Here is a 27,105-nt window from a genome sequence, read left to right as displayed (position 1 = left end):
TATAGAATGGAGCAGAAATTACAACAACAAACGAGAAACATGACCTGAAGAATATATAAAAATCGGTCAAGCCTACAAAGCCAAGCATTACAGTTAAGGCAAGAATTAAGTTTGGCCACACCTTGAAAAAAGAATAGCCACATCATCCCCGGGTTCACCAGCTAGAGGTGAACTGAGCCAGGGAGACCACAAGAAGGACTCTGAGCAAATAAAATTCAAGAGCTGAAAACCTAAATATGCATAGTACTACAGCCAAATGGACTACTAGCTGAAGTGGGGCACTGCACAGTTGCAACAATGCTATTTGTACTGTCGGTGATAAACGCAAATCACATCAATTGGGCTGCAATAAGCAGCATATGGCCTGTCTTAGGATGAGTACAGTCAGCAGGTGGAGGGAAATAATGCTTCCCTTCTACTCAGCTCTGGTGAAACACACTTGGAATGCTAGGTCTAGGTCTGGGCTCCCCAGTACAAGAGAGACATGGATTCACTTCCGTAAGTCTAGAAAAGGGCTGCTAAGATATTTAAGGGACAACAGCACCTGACATGACGAGAGGTGCAGACAGCTGTGACTGTTCAGCCTAGAGAAGGGGAGGCTCCGGGTGACTTATCCACTTGCATAAATATTTGATGGGAGAGAAAAGAATACAGAGCTGGACTGTTCTCAGTGGCATCCTGTGGAAAGACCGGAGGCTGTGGGCAAAAACAGGAAATCCCTTTTAAATAGAAGAAAAAACCTTTTTGCTGTGAGGGCTGTCAAACACTCAACACATTGCCTACAGAGGTTATCTGCTAAAAACCTGACCAGCCACTGCCCTGAACAACGTACTTTGGCCGCCCCTGCTTTGAGCAGCACGGTTGGACTAGCTGATGTCCAGAGATGACTTCCAACCTCAGTCTTTCTGCAGTTCTGTGATCTGCCAGCATCTCCAGTCCCATAGTGTTGCTGGTGCCTGAAGCCACCAAAGCTGAGCCATCAGCTGCCTAGCACCACAGCTTTGGGCTGCATCTTTCTGTATCCTCAGAAACTTCAGTTGCCACGGGGGAGATGATAAATTTGAGAGGTGCTTCTTTGAAGACATCTGATTTTGAGAACTTGATTTAAATACAGCAGATGCCAGTAAATGACAGTTTAGGAGTGCTAATTATACTCTGAAATATGATGCCCTTATACTTGATTATACATATATCTCAGAGTGTTACATATAATATAATCTTTCTATTTTATCTGTCAAAAAGAGACCTTTAATTTAAAGAAGCTGAAGAAAATGCAGCCATTTTTAAGTGTGACATAAGTGTTTCTTGATAGAAACATGGTCTTTTTGGTATTTGTAGGATTTTATGGAAGAAATTCAGCTATTTTTGTTTCGAGAACTAATTTTTCAATCGCTAAAGTAAAATGAATACTGCTTTACATAAATGTTTCAATTAACAGAAGTTGAAATACTACTTTCTTCTTCCAAATGCTTACTTATAAGCATTTTCTTTGGTTTTTACTTGGTGCCAGTTTGCAAGCCATTACAAGTATGAACAGCAATTGAATGACGGCTTTTCAAGAACTGTGAGAGACCTCTGGGTGCTGATGATCCAGTTACCTCCCAAATGTCCAAATTCACCTTTCTCACTTAACATCAATTTGCCACACTGGGCACAGCAGGTTTACACTGAAGTGTTCAGCACATCTAAATCTGCACAGTACACCCTGAAATAGGAATTCTTGCTCCTTTTAGAAACAGAGACTTTGTAATGGAATTTATTTATATCAGTTGCTCAAAAGCTGGTTCCACTTTATTTTTTACAGAAAAAGGGGGTTCCCTGAGGCAAGAAAACAGAGAACAGCAAGAATTAGGGTGGTTTGCAGGTAAAGGCAAACATTAGCAAGACTAAACCTTGCCCTGGGACTAATCTTTTGTTTCTGAAAGCAACAGACTGCATCGATACATTATCCATTAATAGAGTAATTTTATAAGGTACACAATCTCCTAGACCATTTAGCACTCAATTAAGTTTCACTTCGCTTGTCAATAACTTCAGAAATGGCAATAAAATGGGCTTTGGCAGATCATTTTCAACTGACGAACCGGTGATTGCAGAAATTCATCAGTTCCATACTCCAGCTGACAGGTTTCTCTCCTTTTAACACTGCAGTAAGGGAAGCATGGTGCGCAGCAGACACATTTGTTAAACCATTTTTCAGTTCTGACAGTCAAAGAAGCAACAACACATTCGCACCTTGAGCTTTGATACTCTCTGTGTAAAACTGGTCTGTGTGAAAATCTGATGCACACCATCTCCAAAACCACTTGGAGATGGGCTGCTTTTGGCTTGGTTGATTTCAACTCTCTCTTTCATACTAGCTTGATAAGGCACAGCAGTGAGCTACTAGAAATGACACCCCTTCTTCTCTTGCCGTGTAGGTATGTTGCTGCTCTAAACGTACCCTTCAGCTTACAGCAGCCATTTTTCTTGGTGAATCTTGTTTGTTTCCACGAGATTTGTTAAGGCAACTAACACTACTGTGAGGTCAGTCACTTCTGGGTTTCCAGCTCCAACAAAATAACTATTTTTGACCTTGGGCTTCCAAAAACTGTCTGATATTTTCGTGATGAAAATGCTATAAATGCGCTATGGCATTTGTGAAGACTTAAGGAGTGTGGAGTTGTCATTGTGCTTCAGCGGTGACATGCAAGAATTAAGAGTATAATTTCAGACCTGGGCAACTCTATAAATAAAGTGTTTCATGAATCTGTATTCTAAATTGAACCTGGCTATCCGGTATTTTGAATGATTCTTGTTTTCTGTGCTTATTTGGACAGGTATCGTTTCTTTTCTGTCATCGCTTGGCTGTTAAGTTTCAACAGTCACAATCCAAAGCTAGAATGAAAACGTATATATTATGGCTTGCACAGTGTCATCACCAGCAACGAGTACATCGAAGCCGTGGTAGGGGAAGTGCAAACGAAACGAATACGCTAGCACACGATTTTCAAACCAAAGAGCGTTTGGAAGGATGCTTGTGTGCAAAACACAGCAGCCACCACCACGCCCTGCCACCCCTGCAGCCACCGGCTCCTACCCGCGCGGGAGCCGCAGGCAGAACCTCCTGACTGCGCAAGTGACATTTCTCGACACCCAGCTCCGTGCGGCGCTGCACGAAGCCGGGCTCATACGCGCTCCCCGAAGCCCCGCTGCAGCCCCGCGCACAGCAACCGCTGCGCCAGCCCCGCGCCCTGCCGCCAGAGCTCCGCGGGCGCGCCTGTTGGGGGCCGGGCCGCGCTGCCGTGGGTGCCCAGGGGGCAGCGACAAACCCTCCCCGGGCCGCCACCACCCCCGCCGCGGCCCGCGGCCGCCCGCCCCGGCCCTGATTGGGCCGGCAGGGAGGCCCCTCCCGCCGGGCCCCCGCCCGCCCGCCGGGGCGGCCCCGCCGCCGCGCCGCGCCCGCTCCCCAAATACACCTTTGCGGTGGCAGGGATCGGCAGCGGTGCCCTTCACACAGCCCTTCCGCGGGGCTGCGCGTCCGCGGGTAGCCCCCACGACATGGTGAGTGAGCGGCGCGGACGGGGCGCGGAGCGGAGCGGGGCGGCGCGGCGGGGACCCTGGACAGCGCTGGGACGGGGCGGTGGGCCGTGCCCGCTGGGAGAGGGCTAGCTCGGGGCAGGGCCGGGGCCGGTTTTCTCGGCTGGCTCACGGTGTGGGGCTGAGCCCCGTGATTGGGAGTGGGGCGCGGAAGCCCCCTCCTCTCAGCGCCCCGAGCCCCCTGTGCAGCCTGCCTTGAGCCAGGGGTGGTCTTGAGCGGCGTAATGTCGCGATTTGGAGTTGGAAGCCATCTGGGAGCTCTCAGAGGTCTCCAGCCAGGAGGGGTGCTTGGCTGCCTTTGTGCATTGTGAGGCTCTCTTAAGAATTTGCTAACTGCTGCTGCCCGTCAAGCGACTCAGACCTATTCAAGCTAGTGTTACTGCATTGTACTTGGGTAAGGTTTCTTATCTGGTTTTCAGAGTAATTCATATCATTGCATTTCATGAATTAGACACAAACCTGGTATTTAATCACATACTCGACATTTTAATAATAACTGCATTTTGTGCATTTGTTATTTCATTTATTTTAATTCTAGGAAGGAAAAATGAAACCCTAGACTGTTGTATTCATTAAGATTGGCAGTTTACGTTTTCAGTCGATTTTCTTTGCTCCACCATTCTTTCTGTTTTTGTCAAGACTTTACACTTCTGATTCCTTTTCTGAGTGGATAAGAGTTGTTTCTGTGGCTGAAGTTCAGTGGCCATTACTAGCCTAGGCCTAGTAGTCCTTGTATAAAATTATCTCTATGTATGAACATGCGACACTTGAAAAGTTTTCTTTCCACTGTAAAGGAGTACTTTTACACATTGTATGTGCTCTCTCAAGCCCGATCTAATGCTCCTCCTAAAATGGCTCTGTTTTCAGAGCTGGTCACTTTGTGTATATAGGGAGATGGCTTTCTAAGTTCGAAGGATGAATTAACCGGAAAAAATTCCTAAGCAAGGATTCAGTACTGCTAACAATGAGTACTACGCTGAAATTAACTGTTTGCAATGCTTGATTTGGGTTCTGCACTTTCACTGGACTGCAGGTTACACTGGCCTGCATATGGGTTGGTCTAAAGAGAACTGGTAAGAGTTCTGGTAGTTGAAATACTAGTAGGAAAAAAGACATTTTTATTCAGTCAGATTTTCCACTGTGAAGGCTCAGAATACAGAGTTACAGAAAAATGTAACTGCATGTTTTCATAACAAGTGTAGAGTTTAATTATTTTTCTATGAATAGAACAGAGTGTTTTACTTATTTGGAAATGGTCTAATCCTACAGTTTTTCCTAAGACTCCCAATGGAGCCACTCCCTTTTCGTGTAGTTATGATTAAGAGGATTTGTTTCCATACTACAGAAAGCAGGCACAGGGCAGGATACACTTTCAATCACATAAATGGGTCGGCTGCTTTTCCAGGGTTAGGAACAAAAGGTGGTACCAGCCCATGCTGGAAAGAGATTCCAGTAACAGACCGTTTACACAGTTACTCAGTCAGAGAAGTTAAGCCATTTAAGCAACCAGAGAATGTGTGCTGATGTGTTACACATGCAAGCATGGGAAGTTCTCCTTATAGTAGCGAAGTGTCTTGCTTGGATTGTGTTGCTCTGGGGTGCTACATATGGCAGTACATTCTGCAGTGCTGATGACTGTTCTCTTTGCTTTGCCAATAGCAAGAACCTTAAATGAACTAGATGATTGTAAGAAAGCATGAGGAATACCGTAATGGTGGTACAAAAGACTACACCGCAAATTCTCAGAAGAGAAAAGCAATTGCTGAAATCGTGCTGATTTAAAGCAGACAGGAAATGTAAGGAAGAAAGAAGAAAATCACATCTTGAGATCTCCTGGTTGTATTTTTTCCGGTGGAATCCTGTAGCTTGCAGCTATTGGTAGTCATGACAGTGCAAGATCATGAGGCAAATTCTGAAGAAGAAAGTAAGAAATTTAGTTCTGCAGTGGGTTTTTTAGCCTTTTTTTGACATTATCAATAAAATGGCTCACCATCCCCTCTCTCAACTGGTTCACTTGCTGAGTATTCACTTACATTATTCAATTAATTTTTTGATGAACTGTTAAAAATGAGAAGTCAAGGGTGGTCTTTAATATTGTGTCCATAAGAATAAGTACAGAAGTCTTGTGTATGTGTCTTATCCTGATTAATGCTTTCTTTAAGAAACCTGTATTTAACCATTCTATGACAGGCTGTTGCAAAACAGATTCCGTAGTGAAATAAAAACATAAGTAAGAGTTTGTAATAAAATATAATACTCAAAACAGCAGTAGCAGTCAAAAACAGGTTATGTCACATAATGCAACATAAAATACCACAGCCTTTATGAAGATAAATGCCATATGTTTGCAAGTCTAAAAAAAATACCGAGACTCAAAATAAGCAATCCAGGAAGTCGAAGTTGAGTTTGTAGCAAATGCAGCTATTTTCCTGATAACTGAAATGAGTTGTTAACCAAGAGATGTTATAAATTATAACTTCGTTAAAAAAAAAGGCACCTCAGTGATCTAAGGAAACTGACGAAATATTCTAAATTATCAACAAGGAAATAGGTATTAGAAGATACTGGAGGCATTTTGCATCTACTCTGTAGACAAGCAGCCAGTTTCCCTTTTTTATACAAACTTACTCATTTAAGAAGAGTTCAACAGAGGTAAAAATAAGTCTTTAAAACAGTTAATGGGAAACTACAGGACATGTTCTAAGAAATTTTGTTGTAATGATATTTAGAAATCACTGTGTTTCAGCTTGCACATTTTATTAGCAAATGAAAACTGAGCAGTGGAGAGCTGCCATTAGATTTCCTGTGCTGGAATTCCTTGCACATTTTGTACTATTTCCTTTTTAAAGACCTTTATTGTCTATATGTTTATTAAAATTCACTGCATTTATTTAGATGCTTAGTGTTGCCATTAAGATTTTTAGCACTTGAATTTAAATTAAGCCAAATCTCACATTTACGTCATGTTAAATATTCTATTCAGCATGTTTTCAGCATCTGAGTTATGCCTCTAATGCATATGAGATTTATTCAGGAAGTCTTGTGTGACCGGTTATACCAGGAGTAGAACAAAGATTCAAGATTATCATTGAACAGATACTGTATTTTTCAGTCAGTGTTCAGGGCATAAGTCTTTGATCAAGAAAGCATCACTGTTCTGGACCGAATATTAGTATCTACTTAATTTTAAAATTCCTGTAGAATTTGATCATGTGCATAAATGGACTTGGGCTCCTGACCAGGGCTTCTAGCTAGGGCGTAAACAAAGAATTTTATTTTTCTATTTTTGAATAAATGCAGCAAAATTTGCTAGAGAAGGGATATTTTTATAGTTTTTTTTGTTATATATCCACCTGGTATGAAACAATTGAATAGACCATGTTAATATCTCTAACGAAGCATTTTAATTGTAACACAGGTACTGATTGCTACTCATTTGGTAATATGCTGTTCTTCCCATTGTTTTGTTGTCTTACTCAGGTAATGCTACTCTTAGCTCAGTGTTAATGCTTCCTTATCATTTTGCCTCCTCATTTATAAGAGCTCACACAGGATGCTCACTTACGTTTTGCAGATGCAGAGTCCGGAGCAAGCTGACATCTACTCCCTTTTCATAGGAATGCAGGTTTCAGTGCTATCAGTTGCTCTGTTGCTTCATGGCCTAAGTCAGAACAAATACATCCTTTACAGATTAATTTTACTTCACTGTAGAGGTACCTCACCAAGACCTGTTCATTGCTTCAGACGCTAGGTAAATTTGAGCTTTAGGGCTTCCACAGGCCTTCAGCCTTTGGGACATTCTCACCCTATCAGAGCATAGTCTTTTGTGATACTCAACTTCCACTTATTTTTCATTCATATTTCCTATTACATGATAGTTTTTTAAAGTGCACTAAATGCCCTAGCATTGTGAATTGATTTTCTTCTTGCATGTTCATGCTAGAAGTAGCCGTTCCAAGAGAATGGTGCCCTGCTATTAGAAGTAGCCACCTTCTCATGCAAGTCTGCACCATTAGGTTAATTTCTTACAGGCAGCACACTAACCCTAGATGATAACCAAGTTGTGACCCTACATATAAGTTCTGAGAGGTTATTTTTTTTCATGAGACCCGCTGTCTGTACCTCCTATTATTTGTATCTGCCTGAATGTGAAGGGAATGCTATGCTGTCCCTCATTCACTGCCAGGGCCACTTTTTCTGTGCCCTAGCGCAAGGGGAAAAATGCCTGAAGACTTGCATCCCAGCATGGGACTATGGGCCACAGGGCTGTCTGAAACCCTCTCTGGTTACTGTTCAGCTATGTCTTGCACTTTATGCATGGCTGTGTCCATTGATTGTTTTGGACAAGTCGATATAGAAAATAGGTCAGCTATGCAGTGGCTCAGGAAGAGAGCTTTAATTATGTGGCTTGTAATCGAGAAAGCAGGGTGTGTGCATCATCATGGAGGAGGCTGGAACCAGTTCCAAAGATGTTATCAAAGACGTTGTGGAATTGAGCCCTTGACAGTTATTTGTATTAGAGAGCTTCAGGCAATATCCCATGCAAGTCATCCAATTGTTTTTTCAGTGAGTAAAAATTTCTTACTAGAAAGCAGTGTGCTAAAATCCTTTGATTATTTTCTCTTCCACAAAAGGAAATTGAAAGAAACATACATTTATGAAGTGAATCTCTTCCCCAGCTCCATTCTAAGGTATTCAGAACAAAAATGTATTTCCCTGCTCTTGTGGAGAAAATATATTTTGTGGGAATCTTTCTGGTTTAACTCTGGAATGTCATCAATTCCAGAGGGTGCAGTAAAACTTATGGTTTCTGTGATGCCACATACAGTAGTTGCTGCTAAACTCCCTATTTTTAATGAATAGCAAGTTTCTCTATAGTATATTAAATAGTAGTGTGTTACATAATGATGACTGCCTTTCTAATGCTGACTGAGGTAAAGATGTCTTTCATTTAATTTTAACCTCACCTTTCACTTGGCACTTGATACAGATGGAGACTGACAAAAGTTCTTAAGGGAAAGCTGATTTATTTCCTCGGCAAATACAGAAACCCTTCACACACAAAAAAGCAATAGTAAAGGCCTGACTACAATGAAGGAACACCTCAGAAAGAGTTCCAGTTTGGTGCTTGGAAAAACTGTGATTTTGCAATTGCTCATAATTATTTCTGTGATTTGAAATATACCCAGTTGCTGCCTTCTGGTTAACAGGGAGGGGTGTCTGCTTATATTAATAGCTGTGTGGCTCCCTAGTCCTGACTGCAGGCACCCTGGAGCCTAAAATACTCATTGCAGATCCTGTTTTAAATAGCACTGCTAAAATTTCCCTGTCTTTGGAGAAAACATGCATCAATCTAACTTTAAATTAACTTACCTTTTTCTTTTGCCAGTCTTCATAGTTGTCGATTTGCACTTGCAAGCTGAGAGTGCAAAGCCACTTGCCTCATGCTGAGAAAAAATATTTGGTGCATTGATAAACTGTTCAAATTTTGGTGAAAATATAGCCATTAGGCTGTAGAACTCATAAAGCTTATTTAGAGGTAGGGTTTTAGAATTTCCACATGGGAAGAATGGTATGAAGGGAGGGATTGTCTTGTGAAGCTTCTCAAGGCTTTTGGTCAGTGTGGAACTGATTTTTTTCATTTCTTCCCCTCAAAATCTTGAGGAAATCATAATGGAAATAATTACAGTTAATTTTATCATAGAATCATAGAATGGTTGGAGTTGGAAAGGACCTTAAAGATCATCCAGTTCCAACCCTCCTGCCATGGGCAGTGACACCTTCTAAAATCCCCATCCAACCTGCCCCTGAGCACTGCCAGAGATGGGGCATCCACAGCTTTTCTGGGCAACCTGTGATGCACTCATAGTGAAGAATTATTTCCTAATGTCTAATCTAAATCTCCCCTCTTTCAGTTTAAAGCTATTCCTTATTTTATTGCAGTTAAAGGTTCTCAAGCAGGTTGCATAGTACTAATAAAACCAGCCAAGAGGAAATGCCTTTCCTATAAGTAATTACAGAGCCTTTAGAAATGAGAAAGTGAAGTTAAACCAAGTGTGTGTTAGCCATGAACCTATAGGGTTAGGACAGCTTTCTTGTTCTGCTTTTATATATAGCAACTACACCCTTTTACAAATCCTACCTTCACTTGTAGAAATGTGCAGTATTCTCATATTTATTTTTAAAATCTGACTTCAAATTTTTATCAGCTTTGACCTGATTTTTGTAAATCACTCAGATCTACTAAACTCCTGGCCAAAAAAACTTGTGCAACTCGGTTCAAGAGGTCTACATTCACTACTTAGCTCAGCAGCAGCCTTTCTTTTGTGATCTCCAGCATGCCTTATTTCCCCACTTCCAAAAGAGGCATCTGACCCCTTCTTTTCACATCCCATTTTTCTATCTTAACTATTCAGAGGGCAAACCCTTCAGGTCAGACATCATCTTTTACTCTGTATTTGGGTATTGCCTTGATCTTAATTTGGACCTGCTGGGAGGTTAAGGTAAACAAATAATACACCTAGCAACAGCAATAGAGAAGAAGCAGAACACAAAATAACTGGCACAATTTGTCTGCTGAGCAACCTGCCCAAGGATGAACTCACCAGACAGAAGGTTAAATACCATTATTTAGGTTTAAGCAAAACCTCCATAAGAACTTTCACATGCTGACCAAGTATTGATCTCACTGACTGAACGGCAGCCTACATGAATTCTAAAAGGTAATATTTCCCTTCCCAGAGAAAAAACATTTGGAAGTGTGGTGGCAATGAAGCAGCATAGAGAGCAGTCTTCCACTCGTAAGTTAGGCATGGCTTGCAAAACATTTTGGTAGGCTCAAAGAGGCAGAGACTATGTTTGTAGTAGGACATGGAGTCTACAGCTGATCTGAAAATTGGTATCAACTTAAATCACCTCTGCACTTACTCTGCATGTTACATGCTCCAAATCTTTGTGGAAAATGCAGTAATAGTCAGAAGAGGTCACTGACCATAACAACACCAAACATAACACCGCAGCTTAGTCACAAGTTTGAAGTGTGCAACTCTATCATGTGTGAGATAGTGGTGGGCATCATCATAGAATATTCTTTCTCTTAGAAGATTAGAGACTGGCACCATCAAATACCATTAAAAATGTTTTTAATGCTTGATTAATGTAATATATGAAATGTGGTTTCATGATATCTTCTGTCCCTTTTTTGCAGTCATAAGTAATACTAAGTTCTAAGCAAAATTAGGTTTGAAAGGTAGAGGGGAATTAAAAGGTAGAGGTATTTTTTCAAATAGGCTTTGAAGTGGTGAAGAGCAAGGAGTACTGATGGAATACAGGATTATGATTTACATGCAGTAAAAGCTAAAAAATAACATCCATCCCTGCCCATGTTGTGGGCAGATTTTTGTTAGCAATAAAGTGGAATATGGAAAAAATGAGATAAGAAACTGAAATGAGAGTAGCAGTGGCAGAAAAGCATCTAATGGGGTTGAAGTATTTAAAAAAATAGTTGTATTTTATTGCAGCTTCTGTAATGTACTGTATTGTAAATGGCTGATCTGTCTAATGCTGGAATAAATACACAAAAATAAGACGGTTTATGCAAGATTTTCTATAACATATGCTCAGTGTTTTCTTTTCTGGCTGTTACTCTGCAACCATGAAAAACACTCATAATCTTTAGTAAAATATTAATAAATGCATTTAGATCTTTAATGATAAACTTAGATTTGGTACTGTCTTTTAACAAAGAAGCTGCATTAATTAGGAATGGAATCCTGTTGTCAGTTTAATATAGTATGGTCAGTGTGGGATTTAGATGCCTGTTACAGAGTTAAAAACCTAGAGCAGGGTTTTACAACATGAATATGATGCAGAGATATGTGTGATACTGTGAGAACGTAATTTCTCCATTGTTACAGGATCCTTGTAAAGGTAGTGCTTTTGTCTCACTGGAACTTGCCAGGTACAAATATTTAAAACAATGTTTTGAATTTTCAACATCACCTAAACTGAAAGCGGAAATGTCAAAGGTTTCTGGCCCCATGTAAAGAAAGATTATACACAGTGCTGCAAACTTTCTTTCCTGTTTTGTTTTTACCTGTCGAGAGCATACACTCCACGAGATTCATGGTGCTTCTGGATGCTCCAGAATGCCAAAAAGCTTAAAAAAATAATGTCTGCATCTTGGCAAGAATTTCTTCATGAAGGAGATGCTACCATTCTTTATCCTTAAACTTAGTTTGTAGTTATATCCTCTAGAAACTCATGCCTCTCAATCTCTCCCACCTGCTTAACTATACACATGGTCCCTCAGCCTTTTCATCATGGAATTTCATATATTTCTAGAAGAAGGGTTAACTGGCTATGTAGCATCCTCTGTCTGTGCACATACACAAATATAGAGGTAAAACTTGTTATCTGTTAGATGTTTTCTTTTATCGAGAACCCAGTAAACAAAAACCCTTAACTTTCCAGTCAAAGGAGCATTTCTTTACAGGGTACTCTATTTCAATGCCATTCAAAACCCATTTGAAGTACTCCTCTGAGTACATATGGACTTGTCAGGGCCAGAATTTGATTTTGGTTAATTTTTAGATTTTTATCCACAGTTCACTGTCCAGTCTGTCTCTCCTTTCACCTCTGAAACAGATGAAGTGTTTTCTGTATTAGCTTGAGCTATTATTCACAGTGCCAGTATGTGACATGGCATGTTGGATATATCTTGTAACCTGGCTCCATTTTTGAAATAAATGTGGTTTCTTAATATAATGAAAAAAACAGGTATTCAGTGGTAGATGCTCATTTTACAGGTTTAGAAAACAGCACATACAGAGTGGTGGTTGTTCTACATTTTGATGGGAAAAAGTACTTGAAGGACCTTTTGTGTAGGATAGGTCCTACGTTAAAACTGAGCTTCAGGATACCTGGGTAATGATATCTATCATTGCACCAGCTGAAGTGTTGAGATAAAGATGTTTATAAGTTACATTTGATATTAATTTTGGTCCTCAGTGAAGTACAACTGAGATGACTCCATTACCTCAACAAAGTCAATGCAGCCAAGATCCTACACAGTCATTGCCTGTCACTTGAGTGTTCAGATTTCAACCTTCAAGGATGACTGGCAATGTCCATTGGTCAGCTGTTATTTCCACAAACCTATCTGCTGCTACTTCTGCTTAGCTGATGCTTGCATTTGAAGCCCTACCCTCTAGAGCAAGACTCTCAAGCTGTGCTCTGTGCTCATTTTTCCTGAGCACTGAAACCCAAAGGCTGCCAGCACTGAAGCATAAATTGCCACTCCTTGAACTAGGAAACTGAGTGCCCTTACAGTTCCTTACCTTCTGTGGTGGCACAGTGCAAGGAGAGCCTGGCTTGCAGCTCTTGGTGATTAGTGACATTAGTGCACTTCTGTGCTTCCTCACTGGACTGCAGGTCAGGGCTTTCAAGTAAGCTAGGTAAGTAGTGCTTCCATCCCAGGATCTCAGATGCCTGTGCAGCGCTAACTGGTGTTTCAGAAGGCCTGATGGAGAAAGAAAAGAGCCTCCTTATAAACATATTACAAAAGAGAAGTGAAATATCTTTAAGAAAAAAAATGCAAAACTATGAAATCTTAAATCAGTAACTATGTGTATCTGGCCTTTAAATCAGTGCCATTTAAAACAAAATCATCTGTATCTCCCTTCTCTCCTTTTTCTCTCTGGCTTAATGAAAGACAGTAGGTATTGCAAAACAGTGCTATGATAAATGAGAAAAACTGCTATCTGAGGACTGGAGCAAAGTTTTGATCTTTCAGACTCTGTTCTGAAATGGCAGAATCTGTGATGTTAACATTGTTACAGTCAATGCAGTTACACAGGTTGTGAAAAGAAAAACTATGGACAGCTGTCCACCATGTATCCGTAATAACTCCAGGACGATTACCCCATTATTCCTACAATGTACAAAGTTCATGTTGTGTATTATGGAAGTTTATTAGTTTGCATGACAAACATATTTTTTTGTAAAAGTTTTTCATGTGATTCTAGTCTTTTGGAAAATCCAAGTCCTCTGGTGAAATCATCCCTGTTCTTTTATGGAAAAATTACCTGCATTGTCCCAGTGAGACAAAGACATGAGGGTCTTTCCCCAAAAGTCACAAAAGGCTGTGGGAAAAGTAGCAGGAGAATCCTTAAGGCTTAAATACATCTAATTTACTTTTATTATATATTTAAACCCTGAATTTTTGCCTCAAATTAGAGGCCAGTGATTGTACATCTGATAAGAGATTCTGCAGTGTGTTGTTAACCCTTTCTTGGACTTTCATTCCTCCAAATCTCTTAATCTCTTTAATCTCTGTTAATTTGAAATGTCTGCCACAGAAATGAGTGAATATCAATGGAATTTACAAGTATTTCAAGCCAGGCATATGTTTCTGTGCCTGTTTGTGCTCAGCACTCCATCACTGAAATAACCGGAACTGAAGCAGGCACTAAACTTCCAAAAAGATGGATGACATTATTTTTATTTTTGTGGGATTTAATATTCATCTTTGATACTGTTACAAGAAGCTGCAATTCAACAGTTAATGCACTTGAATCAGTATAATGCATGGTTTAAGACATGATAAGTCTTTCTAAATGCATCTATTATAATTGGGGAAGCAGCGCTGATTGAGACTTCTACTATTCTATGATTCAAATTGATAGTATTTTTTTAGACATAAGGATAGATCTTCATTGTTTAGCACCACTGGAAGTTTGGAGAAGTAGCATATATGTCATGCAATTTTTTTGTGTTAATGCCTCAATAATCCTCTGATTTTCAATGAAAGTATTATTTAAACAAGAAATTCCCTTATAAAGGATCTCACATTTCTAGATCTGAATAACCTAGATTTTTGCTATAGTCTGTCCTATACAGTCCTTTAACTTTTAAATAGATGTGTCAAAGCTGAATGACCCATAAATATTTTCAGCTTACTTTTCTGCAGGGCCACATTTTCACCTCAACCTCTACATGAAACTGCCATCAAGGCCAAGGGGAAGTTCCACTTACAGAGTATGTGGCAAACATGGCATTATCTCTGAGTTATGTTTGCATGGCTTATTCTCCCTGCTGCTGTCATTTGCATTTGCTGACGTTTCCTGTGCAAAAGTAATCTGAGAAATCTGTGCAATTTGATTTCTTTCACATGCTTAAAAGAGAAGTAGAATAAATTGAACGGAAGGATTTGAAGGATCAGTAACTCTGATAACTCCCAGCAATTGCACTGGAGGCAATAACAAGCATCACAGATTGAACAGTCTACAGGAAGCCAAAATCTGCATCTTGATTTCTATAATATTTAGTTTTGTTATAGAGGTGGTATACACTAACATCAGTCTAGCCTTAGTCATTGAGGGCATATTTACTGTGCTTAATTAACAGCGTTAATTTCTCGTAATGACACATGTGCAAGCCCAGTATTTCACAAAACTTCTCATCTTTACTTTGCTTCATAATTTTAGTGAAAAAGAAGCCAGTGTTTTCAAAGATAATATACATTTATATATTTACCATAATTACCTACCTTTCTCTGCTTTAAATGCATAGCTGCTGTATTAGAAAGCAACTAAGTGATCTGCTCAACAGGGAAATTGGAATTGTAATTTATTCCTAGAGCATTCAGTCTCAGAGGATGGGCTGATAGGCTTTGCAACTGTGGTTTTCAAAGGTAAGATCCACTGCTCATATCTTTATTTAAATTGGCAGATTTTGAAAGGGATGGGCTGTGAATAGCTGTAGCTGCCCTTACATTTTTGAGAAAAATGACAGGCCAGTCAGGGAAATAAAAAATTAAGGTACTCATTTACAATGCACATGCCCAAATCAGCAATCTAAACGATTTTAAACCTGTTTTCTAGCAGAAACTTTGTAAGCATTTAATAAAAAAGGAGATGCCTGCTGGTCCTGCCTTGACGATACCATGGAAGAGAACAATTGGGAAAGTAGCTGATTTCTCCTCTTCTTCAGAGCTTCTTTCTTTGCCATGGGCTTTACCTAAAACAGAATCAGTAGCTGCATGATGGCTGTGAAAACAGCTCTTCACTCATCTATTCCGGCTGAATACTCTTCTTCAGTCAATATATTTTTCTCTGTCAGAAAAAGTGACAAGGACATAACCTTGCTGGTGTGTGATAAATGATTTTCACTAATTAGAAGTTCCTGTTGTTCGGTTTTCATGCATAGTTTTTGACTTCTCCAGAATCTCGAATACCTCAGTTCGGCATTTACCATCACATCTGCCCACCAACCTGTGAAAGCACAAAACAAAAAAAGCCTGGGCTTTATTTGGCTTCAAAAATAAGAGAGATGCAAATCAGTATTTCTGTGATAAAAGTCACAGACCTGTTAGGTTAATCTTATTTCTGCTATGTCCAGAAACCACCTATTGACTTCAACGGTAGTTGTCATGAGTGCTTAACTAAAAATAAATCTGAAATGTAGTTGTCAGTGATTTTCAGTGCAAAAATGATTGTGTCGACATTGTAAACAGAAGTGGCAGGTGGCAGATATTCAGTCAGAAAACTCTGCAATTGAAATCTACTAATGAAACACTTTGCTTTCTACAGACCTAGTTTTCAAACAGTTCTTTAAGAAATACAGAGTGCAGGGACCTTTATTTATAAAACTTGCTCTTCATTATAATTTCAGGTTGTGAACACAAAGGGAATGTTTAACCATAAGCACCGTCATACCACACTACAGTCAATGTTTTGTATTACTTGACAATGCTTCAGTATCTTTGGGAAAACAACAACAATAATGGTGTTTATGCAAACCTGTGTGTCAGTTGTGGAAGCAGTTCCCCACACTGAATTTCAATCAGATGAATGCATGCATGTAGGAGTCTCAGCAAGATAAGTGTCTTTGAAGAAGTAGGATAATTATTTTATCATCATGCTTCACAGTTAATCCAGACCGTAGTTCTCAAATGAGAAGTTACTTAATGCATTGGAAATTTGGTTTTTTTAAGTAGTTTATGCTACATGATGCAGCAATCCTGGCTAAATCATGAATGCTAGCTAAAAATTTCAGTAAAAAAGTAGTGTGAGATAAAAACTTACTTGATTTTACTCTTATTTGAATAATTGCAAGTATTTTTTTACTTTCCCTGCTCCTAAAAAAAAAAAAAAAAGTTTGATCTATGAATTAAGTAAAAATCAGATTTTGTGGTCATTTGAAGTCCAGTTATATGAGAGAAGTTTTATGCATCAGTAAGTTTGAGAGATGCAGTTTTAAGTAGGTATTTGTAAAGAATCAGTAAGAACAACTGTTGATAATTACTTCATATTGTAGAAACACAGCCCTTCTCCTTTTGTGGATTCTAATTTACATTCTATTTGCTGTAGGCAAGACTTATGTCTTTACATCTAACTCCTGATAACTGTCATAAATACATGTCCTCAGGACAAGTTTTAATTCTTGAAACGAAATACTTCTGAAGACATTATTTCTTATTTTTCTTCTTATGATTTTTATGAAAGTATTACACTTTCATGGACTGCAAATGTAGATTAAATGCTATATTTAAAATATATTAATTTAAACTGTGAGAATCATTTCCAGACACTGTGGGTTGCTTTTGATTTTGCCTGTCCTCACTGCAGCACCTTCTCTGTTTCAATAGTTTCCTCATCTGGGTCACTTGAGGTGTCAACAGTTATGTCAGTTCAATAGTAGGATTTCTCATTAAAAAAACCAAACAACCTAACTAATGTGTTATGGTTACACACAGCAGGTTATTTTTAGTGTTTGTGAGGTATCATTGACTCCTACTCAGGAAAAATGCCCATGAGCAATCACCTTCAAGAGCTCCCACAGTGTAAGCAGGTTGGGGTTTTCAGGGGTAGCATCTCCATCATAAGATGCTTATCTATCTGGTGGTACAAGCCATGCTTTGAACTGACGTGAGGGTCCGAAGATGTGCCACAACCAAAGGCTGCTGTCTCTGCCTGAGCGTGTGAGCAGGGAAGCAGAGAATCAGGTGCTGTGAGGCTGCCTGCTGGGCTTGCTATGGAATGTTTTCACAGACAGGTTTTGACTCACAGGAAGAGAGTATTTTTCCCACGCCATCTTCTCAGCATGCCTCCCTGTTATTTGGTCCTGGTGTAGGAAAAATATTTACCCTATCAAAGTACATGTGATACTTAAAATGACAAATATATATTTTATAAACAACATTTGGGAATCAGTCCTTCCTTTAGCTACATGCCAAAACATGGGTGCAGTAATTAGGACTCCCCCCTGTGCCTTTAATTGAAAGCAGAGATGTGTCTGCAATATAACTTTCACATCTGGAGTCTGGGCTTCTCCCAGGGATATATTTGGGTCCAGGGATTTGCTTCAGACCATTAGAGAGAAATGAGTCAGTCACAAAATTAGTATCAGAAATTCAGTGACACTTTAGGATTTTCCCCTGTCTTTAAGAACACTGTTTTCAATATCAAGGTACCTTATTACACATCGTATTACACAAATCATAGAATTATAGTAACACAGTATCATATAGGTTGGAAAAGACCTTAAAGAACATCCAAACATTAGCTACCACTGCCAAGTCCATCACTAAACCATATCCTTAAGTGCCACATCTACACATCTTTTAAATACCTCCAGGGAAAGTCTCAACCACTTCCCAGGACTGCCTGTTCCAGTGCTTGACAGCCCTTTCAGTAAAGAAATGTTTCCTAATACCTAGTCTAACCCTCCCCTGGCACAACTTAAGGCCATTTCCTTGTCCTGTCACTTGCAGCAGAAATGTCTGTCTTGTAATGACCTTAAAATGAGACATAGTAGCAGTTTTGAAGTTCACTTATGTATTCCTTGAAACTTATTTTATGCTGATTACAATAGGGACAAGGTGGAAAAGGAGATAACTTATTTTCTTCTCTGAAAACAAAGGTAATTATTTTCTTCATCTCCTGGCTTTGTAGCTATCTAATATTGCAGCAACACAGGTCACAATTCATCCAACCTGGAGTACAGAGGAAGCACTTGATTGTTTCTCTGTTTATTAAAACACTTGATAAAGAAAAAAAAGTTGGAAAGGTGAAGAAATTCCACATTATGTTGGGAGAAAGTCTTTCTTGCAAGCAAGGGCTAGATTTTTAGCTTGCCTTAAGCAGTCATGAAGGACAGGCACTGGGATGAGTTTGGATTTACTAAAATGTTTGGACTGTTAAAATAATAAGTACTTAGCTTAGTTATCAGTGCAATTCCATTAGATAGTTCAGGAAGTGCTGTGGTGTCCTGCCGTATTTCTTTACTATCAAAAGTATGTTGTGATTTACAGAAAACTTTTGAGTATACTTATCTTAGAAATAGCCCCAGGTAGAGCTACATTTGGCTGTAAGGACACTGAAAATGGGCTTGCACAGCGCACAATGGCAATTAGTGCTTTGGAGAAAAAATGGTAGGTACTCCAAAGGGCTCTGGGATATTGACGGATCAGCACTAGGGATGACTTGTCATAAAGAAGGGTGGAACTTTGCGGGAACAAGCAGAAAAGTTGATGCCTGATAAAGCATATTTTGAGAGCTAGAGTGGAATTTGCTGAATCTAGCAATTTCTTGGGTAGCAGTAAATTACCGTGAAGTCTACTGTCCAATATTATATCTCATCCTGATGTATAGAGAGGATAATAGCCTTTTCATCAGTTAATTGCTTTGCTCAAGTAGCAAATGTCAGTGCTGTGAAAGAGGCTACATCTTGCTGGAAAAAGGGTACTACTTTGTAGTATAAGTAATGCCAGTGTTTACACAAGGGTGGTCATGATTTAGGATTGAATGGTCACCTGTATTTGGGATCTCCTAGAGCTCAACTCCCCAGCTTTGCAATTTCACAGTATCACAGTATCACAGTATGCTAGAGATTGGAAGGGACCTCTAAAGATCATCTAGTCCAATCCCCCTGCCGGAGCAGGAACACCTAGATAAGGTTACACAGGAACGTGTCCAGGTGGGTTTTGAATGTCTCCAGAGAAGGAGACTCCACAACCTCCCTGGGCAGCCTGTTCCAGTGTTCTGTCACCCTCACTGAGAAGAAGTTTTCTTCTTCTCAATTTCTTTCTATAGTCGTGTTCTTTATGTGATACAGTTTGATTAATATTTTAATTACATTTATGTTGCTGCTGCAGATTTAGAAATCTGTCCCTACTGTGCGCTTTCCCTAATATACAAGTTATACACGATACGGCTTTTAAATTATTCTTGTGTAATGACACGGTTATCCCGTGGTAGGTTAGCAAATGTACTTACTGTGTTAATGACAGGACCAAATTACTGGAAAGAGGTAAATGAGGCATCCTCACATTTCACTTGATGGGTTAGTTGCTGACTGGGGAGATGCAGGAAAACATTTCACTCCTCTTCACAAGGACACATTTTTTTCCAAGATGTCCTCAACCTAAGTCAACAACTGAACTTTTCTGGTAGGTGTCACCTGCTACCACTAGGAAATTTAAAATCAGATTTGCCTGTCTGCTCCAGCTACTTACATCTTGTGCTCTCTAAAGCAGCAATACCCAAACAAATTAATGCTTTGAAGGTGTGTGTCCTCCGAATGTGTTTAACAGTGAAGCAGCCAGTGAAAGCTTCTTATCTGTACAGAATTTAATAAGCCTAAGAAATACTTACTTTGACTTCTTAAAACATTAACTTACTGATGCGGACTTGTGCAGTTGTCTGAGTATTTTAGAAGCCTCCTTAAAATCCTTGGAAACAGACAAATCACAAGGGCTTTGATTCTGTTGCTACACACAGCACTTGAAGTAGAAAAAATAAAGTGTGGATATTGCACTTTAGATTAATAAGACAAAATTATAGGATTTAGTTATTTTCCCTGTATTTGTGTGCTGAGAGGCACAACTACTGAATCCACAATGAGCTGATACTGATAGGAGGATGGGTACTAACCTGTCTTGCTAGAAGCTTATTGTGTTTTGCCTGTGAGTAGAAGCTCCTGCCTTTCTCTGTGCAGAGGCCTAATGACTAGCAAGGGGCAAAAGGCAGGGATTTCTGCATCCCATAATGATTGGAGCTGAGACGGAATTGCAAGAATCTGTTTTCCATAAGGGCAAGCTAGAAATTAACTGCTGCTTCTATTGAGGCAATGACTCCCAGACCACATTGAGCTCCTGCAAGCACTGCAGTCACACTTGTGCTGAAGAAAGGTAGATCCAGTCAGTGGTATCTTCTGACTGCTGCAAAACAAACTTTTTTTCTTAATTCTTGCTCAACATGCAGCAGTTCAACTACCAAAGTGATACGTGTGATTAAAACCAAGAAGTGACATTGTAGCATACCATATTCTGTTCCCTCAAGCAAGGGACTCTGAAGTAAAAAGTATTTAATATTGCTTCTGATTTTTGTGCCATGTCCATAAGTTAAGATTATAAACCATTGTTAGCTACTGTTAGCAAGTGGTAATTCTTATAAATGGCTGTATTAATATTAGGGGGGGTTATTGTATGGTTGATTAATTGCACTGTATTTCATGGCCCTGCCAAGGAAATGTTCCAGCAGAGGTAAATATTCAAAAGCAACTAGTAAAAATAAGCATGCAGGAAGGCATTTTGGCCTTATGACAAGTATAGATGGAAACGTACAATGAAATGTTTGCACAAAGCATTTTGAGCACTCAAGTTATTCTGCTGCTATGACTATACTATGTAAAAGTCATCTTCATTTTTCTGAGTGGCACAGTGCCATGTTGCATTCAGCCAGGCACTGAATAAATTGGTCGCTTGTAGTTTGATCTCACAGGAGATTATTTAATTTTAATTTTAAATTTGCTTCCCAAGGTAAATATGACATCAATTAATATGGCAGTGATGGAGAATTCACATGAAACACTGCTGCTCCCCTGGGATGAGCTCTCTCAAAGCATATTTGGAGAGGAATTAAACCCAGAAACTTTTCCCATGTTTCCTGATGTTTTTTTGTTATGATTAGAAAATGTCTTTAAACACTGTGAACAAAGGGAGGGCTGCTGTTCCGCATTCTTGAAACACAGCTGCAAATGTCAGACTTAACCTGTGATGTGTGCCATTTTTCTTCTATCTTTTTAAGGTCTATTACACTGTTGGAATTCCTTCTGTAGACTCTACACTGGTGATTCATTGTCTTTCTCCTGTTGGACCTTAAAAAACACTATCTAATTACTGTTTGAGTGAGACAGGTCTCCCTGTAACACAGTAGATTTTTTTCTGAGTTTTAGTTAATAAATTAAGGGCAAGATGCACTTAGGATACCAGATGCAAACTTGATGTTTTAATAAAGGAAGACCTAGTACATGCAGGAGAGTTTTGGTTTGGTTTGGTTTGGTTTGGGTTTTTTTGGTTTTGAGGTTTTTTTTTCAGTATTTGAATCCTCTGAAGGTCATGGAATTAGGTTTTCCAGTTTGTTTCTCTAAAGATGTGATTAAGGGGGTCTTGGCATTGCAGAGCTCAGCAAGAGTTTTGAATTGCTCACTGCTTGAAAATTGTTGATACTGGTTTTGAAGTGGGATAAATGTTCACAAAGGACCATCCCATTTGTTTCTGGGAAAACAAGAACATCAGGGTACTTAGAAAAATGGTTCTGTAGGAAGCTTTCCTCATGAACTGTGTCATCATTATTTGGAATTTAAAGATCCGTACGTTAATGCTGCTGGTTTTGTACAACAGTATTATTACTAGAAACATAAGGGGTTGCCACTTTCTTGCACATCAGTGATGATTTTGTCGTAAACTGCAATTGGAAGGGGCGCAGGGTCGTGTTCAGAGCAAGGGCATAAGTTCTAGTCCCCTCCAGGGCTGGAAGAGGTTGAATGCGAGTGTCCTGTGGCGCAAAGCGTGGCAGGCCCTACTGCAAAAAGAAACTGCAGACACAGTAGGTACATGTCCATCAGCTTTGACTGGACATTAGTGCCCATTTTGCCCCTGAACAGAAGTCCTGGCACAAAATCTTCTTCTGGAACCTCTCCTTCCCACTTGGCAGCTTGTGAAGTTTTCAGGTTTTCCAGGTGTAAAATAATGGCATTGCTTCCTTCAGATTCTAGCTACCACATCAAATATAATTTAATTAAAATGCAACATGCTATCATGGAATTGAACCCCCAAATAATTCCAGATTATTGTCTTCTAGAAACAGGAAAATAGTTTTCTTGTTTAGTAATACAAAGGTTAAATAATATAAAGTAATACAAGGTTAAATAATGGCTCCTGAATAAAAGTACTTTTACATGTATATAATGTGCTTACGTTATAAAGAAAAAGTATTATATGTATTTATGTATTGAAAGTGTGGTTCTTGCTGGAAATGTTCCACTGCCTCATTTGCTGCCCAGCAGTATTCAGTAATAAAAAATAAAGCATTACTAATGTCCATGCAGTGGAAAGAAATTAGTTTCTATGAAAAAACTGAAATCAGAACTATAGAATGTTATGTAAACATTTTTCAACCTCTTGTTCTTAGCATTGTGTTTATTGATTCTTAAAATAATACTTTAATAATTCTGACAGATGTCCACTAGAAGCTGGACTAACACCATTAGTATTACAGTGTACTTTAAAAGAGCCTTTTCTGCCAAATATTTTTCTGCAGCATGAGGTCCAGTCAAATAGCTTCTTCCTGTTTCTCCTTGTATTCATGCCACTTGTGCTGGGTCTGCAGCACTCCCCTGCTGTGCCATTCATTCCTGCTGTTACAAAAGAAGCAGCTCATAACCTGTATCAGGGAATTAGTTATTTTTAACCCTGGTACAGTTGCTGTGTGACCCTAAAAGCCCTTTGGGTGTCTCAGGGGCAGAAATAAGCAGTGTGGTTCACAGGCTGATTAAAGCCATAGTGCCTCTGCAGGAAAGAGTTATCGTACCATATCTCCAGAGAGACAAATCAGCTGCTCCCAGAGCAGCCAAAAGCTCTCATGTTCGAGTATTATATGAGGATGAGAGGATCTGATTCAATCAAATACACTTAATATAAAATAAAGCCCTTAATGGAAGAACATTTTTAATATTCAGCCTGAAATACGTGTAACAAACATTTATTATTAAAATTATTAAAATTCACCTTTTTTTTTTTTTTTTAATAATGTGTTGTTTGAAAGGTATTACCTTCAAAAGCACAAAAATCCCTTGGTGTTTCCAAGCCACTTCAGTTATGTGGTCAAATTCCCATTAGGGTAGTTGTCACCAGTCAGTGGCTTTTACCGAATGTGCTAACCTTTGGTCTTGGATGGTTTTCTGTTCCAGAAGCACAAGTACTAAATTTAGTTATACATCTCTCTGATACAAAAAGGCTGTCTTGCGCATCAAGTAAATTGAAATTTAAGTATCCATAACAAATCATTTTCATTGTGCCATATCATGTAGTTTTTAATAGCTGCTTATGAAGAATTTAAAAGGTTTTCTCATTAGAATTTCATTCTCTCCTGTTTCAGAAGCTTCATCCATCAATGTGATGAAAGATACATCAAGTAAAACAACTTCTCTGCCTTAATCACTAGAGCCCAAATTCAGCCAAGAACTTATCCATGCACTCAACTTTAATTACCTGAATCACTGAAGTCAGTAGGGATTATATACTTAAAATGCCACATAAGCTTAAGTGCTTTCCTGAGCAAGGTCCTATAAAAAGCCATTGTTGTAATGCACATAGGATAAAACTAGCACATCATGGGAATTTAAAAGAGAAAATAAATGTTTTTAATTTTTCTTTCCTTTTGTTTTGCAGGGGCATACATTTGTTCCTGTGGTGATTTATAGCTACCAATAATCTTCCACAGCAGTTGCCTTATCTACTATTCTGGCATCTTCTGCACTTGTCGGTAACAGAAGAGAACCATTAAACAGAAAGCCAAGTACTCAATCCCAAAGGAGACACTTCATACAGTATGTTCTGTACAAAACTGAAAGACTTGAAGATCACAGGGGAATGTCCTTTCTCCTTACTGACCCAAAGTCACATTACTGAGGAGTGTGACAAGGACTGTGCAGAAAACAGCTCTAGAGCAGCTTTGCCCATCTGCAAAGAAGTCCATGAAAAAGATGCTCATGGAAACCTTCCACAAAGGAAAACAAGCAGAAGTAGAGTGTACCTGCACACATTAACTGAAAGCATCTGCAAACTAATCTTTCCTGAGGTAAACAGATACTGCATAATAATACTGTAATAGCATTCAATTATAAATACTAAAAAAGCATTTTATGCGAGCCTTTAGGAAGTCTTTTCACTACAGAGTTTCTGTTCTTATGTAGTTCTGTATAGTTTAAATCCTCATTTCATCCTCTTCCATTCCTTCTGGATACGATTTTGCCGCAATCAGTTTTGTACATACCATCCCTTCCACTGTATTTCCCTATAGCTTTGCCTTGTATTGGCAACATTCCATTCATCATTTTAATTATTCCTTTAAAATCCATGTATTTCTTTAGCAATTTATTTTGCTTTAGAGATGGAATTAGAGAAACTCTGCCTTGTTACCTAATTATGTAAATTATGTGGTCACCTCATCAATTCAACTAAGTGAATCCATACTGCTAAGTACATTAAAATTAAAATAGATGTTTTCATGTGCTGTGATGCTAACCTCCTGCCATACTATTTTTAAAAACCTCCGTGTTTACCACAAAGGTATTCTTTTGTCTCTGCTCAACTCAACTGAAAGCAAATACAGTGCATGCACAGTGGTTTGCTTGAGTGGATATAAATATGGTTTATCTCTGTAAAAAGAATATGAAAAAATGCAGCCTCATAACATTCAACACTTGGGCTTGCCTCAAATTTTGTTGAAAGTGTGAAGGAACTGTCTGTGATATATTGGGGCTACAAATGGCAAATGGCCAAGTCTGTATACTCATTTAATTACAATTCTATTGTTCGTATGTTCAGTGCTCCTTACTAAAAGTGCTGGAGTTTTGTTAAATCTGTTTTCAGATCTGTTTTCACAACTCTTCATCTATTACTCTTTCACTAAAACTCTACATACATTTTTTTATAGACTCCCTTTCACCCCTGCTGCATTTACAGAAGGAATTCATCCCTTTAAACTGACCTTTCCTACATAAAGGAAAAGACTTTTAACTCAAGAATGAACTGGCAAAGAACCCTTTCTGTGGTGTCAGTGTTGCTGTATTGCTTGTTTAGTATGTAGTTGTTGTTGGGTTTCTTAATGAAATAACCATGGGGTTTTTTTTAATTTAAAGAGTAGTATAGATATATGCAGCTGTTTATTACATAATCCCAATAAGCTAGTTCATCAGCTGTGACAAAAGCTTGGCAATGTCAAGAATGTTATGACCGTTTACTCCAGGAGCTACTGAAGTTCAAGATTACTGTCACTGCTATTTCCAGTTATTCCAGTCATATTCATTGGAACTTTGTCCAAGTATAGTAATCTGTTCTCATGCTGATTTGGAGTCCTGATCATCTTGCCAGTCCCAGTTCTCTGTAGAAGGGTTTTGCTTATTTCAGAACATACTTTTCATTGCTTTGATACCTTATAGTGCCTTACTTAACCATCAGTAATTAACATAATCTTTCTAATTGGAAACTTTAAAAGAGGGGGCCACGTTATGGCCCCAGTTGATTCAGGAACTCCCCATGAAAAAGCTGAGTTGTGCGTGGAAGTCCAGGACATAGGACATCCAGAATAACTTTTGATCAAATCTGAGAAAGTGTAGTATGTGTTATTGTTTAATTTGCTTCTTTGGGTGTTTACAGAAATACAGATGACATTGGTAAGTAATGAATTGGAAGGTATTCCACTTACTGTACCAGCTTATACGCAGACATAGTGTACATTGTGTTCATATACATGGTAGAACAGTTACTCAGTTTAGATTTTTGCTTGGAAAAAAGTCTCACAAATATACTGCCTTTCTTTCACATGGTATTTTCTTTGAGTGTGCAGACTTTCCTTTTCAAAATACAGAAAGTAAAGGATGGAATAGAAAATGCTAGTTTCTTCAGGGAATGAGAACCAAAGGAAAAACAGACCACAGCAAGCCCCACAGCCAAATTGTGTCATGGCACTAGTCTACGACCCTGTCTTTATGGAAGTTTGAATTTCAAGTGATCAGAAACTACACACATAAGGCAGCTTTACTGGCCCCAGCAGTTTGAAATATGCATGTTTGGAAAGTATTCTATCTTTTCCAATTAGGAGCTACAGGAAGAATATGGAACCATGGGATTGAGGTAAATTAAGATAAATAAATCTTCATGGTACTCTTAAGGGTCTTTTATTATGGAATCCTTTTACAAAAGTTATCTACAGTGACTAGATTTTCATCTCGAGGATATTTAGTTTTGCAGCACACATAGCCAAAATTATTCTTTTTGTACAAATGTAAAATAAATTATTCTAACATTGTCTTGAAATGCTGTAGTCTTGAAATATGAAAAGGAGGTAATCTGAAGCACAGAATGCTGTATTGATCTTTTATAGCTGCATTTGAAACTGTTACCTTTTGTAGTTTTCAATCTTTGCACTTCTGAAAATTGTCCTGAAAAAATAAACTAAC

General features: G+C 38.9%; 1 protein-coding gene across 2 annotated transcripts in view; it reads left to right on the top strand.

Annotated features, from left to right (window-relative positions):
• Positions 1-3,383: 3,383 nt before the first annotated feature.
• GUCY1A1 (guanylate cyclase 1 soluble subunit alpha 1) overlaps positions 3,384-27,105 on the top strand; it is a 34,337-nt gene continuing 10,615 nt past the window's right edge. Inside the window, exons 1-2 of one of the 2 annotated variants that reach the window (XM_061373664.1) lie at positions 3,384-3,543; positions 24,314-24,722. In XM_061373664.1, the coding sequence (XP_061229648.1) occupies positions 24,474-24,722 (249 nt within the window). In that variant the 5' untranslated portion in view covers positions 3,384-3,543; positions 24,314-24,473. Of the gene's footprint in view, positions 3,544-15,148; positions 15,272-24,313; positions 24,723-27,105 lie in introns of those variants that run through there. The other variant, XM_061373674.1, reaches the window with a different exon arrangement.

This window comes from Neopsephotus bourkii, unplaced genomic scaffold (assembly GCF_033783945.1).
Source record: "Neopsephotus bourkii isolate Nb327-2 ecotype Australia unplaced genomic scaffold, CSIRO-AGI_Nbou_v1 NB_168, whole genome shotgun sequence".
NCBI classification, from domain to species: Eukaryota; Metazoa; Chordata; class Aves; order Psittaciformes; family Psittacidae; genus Neopsephotus; species Neopsephotus bourkii.
This window is presented reverse-complemented; position numbering and strand designations above follow the sequence as displayed.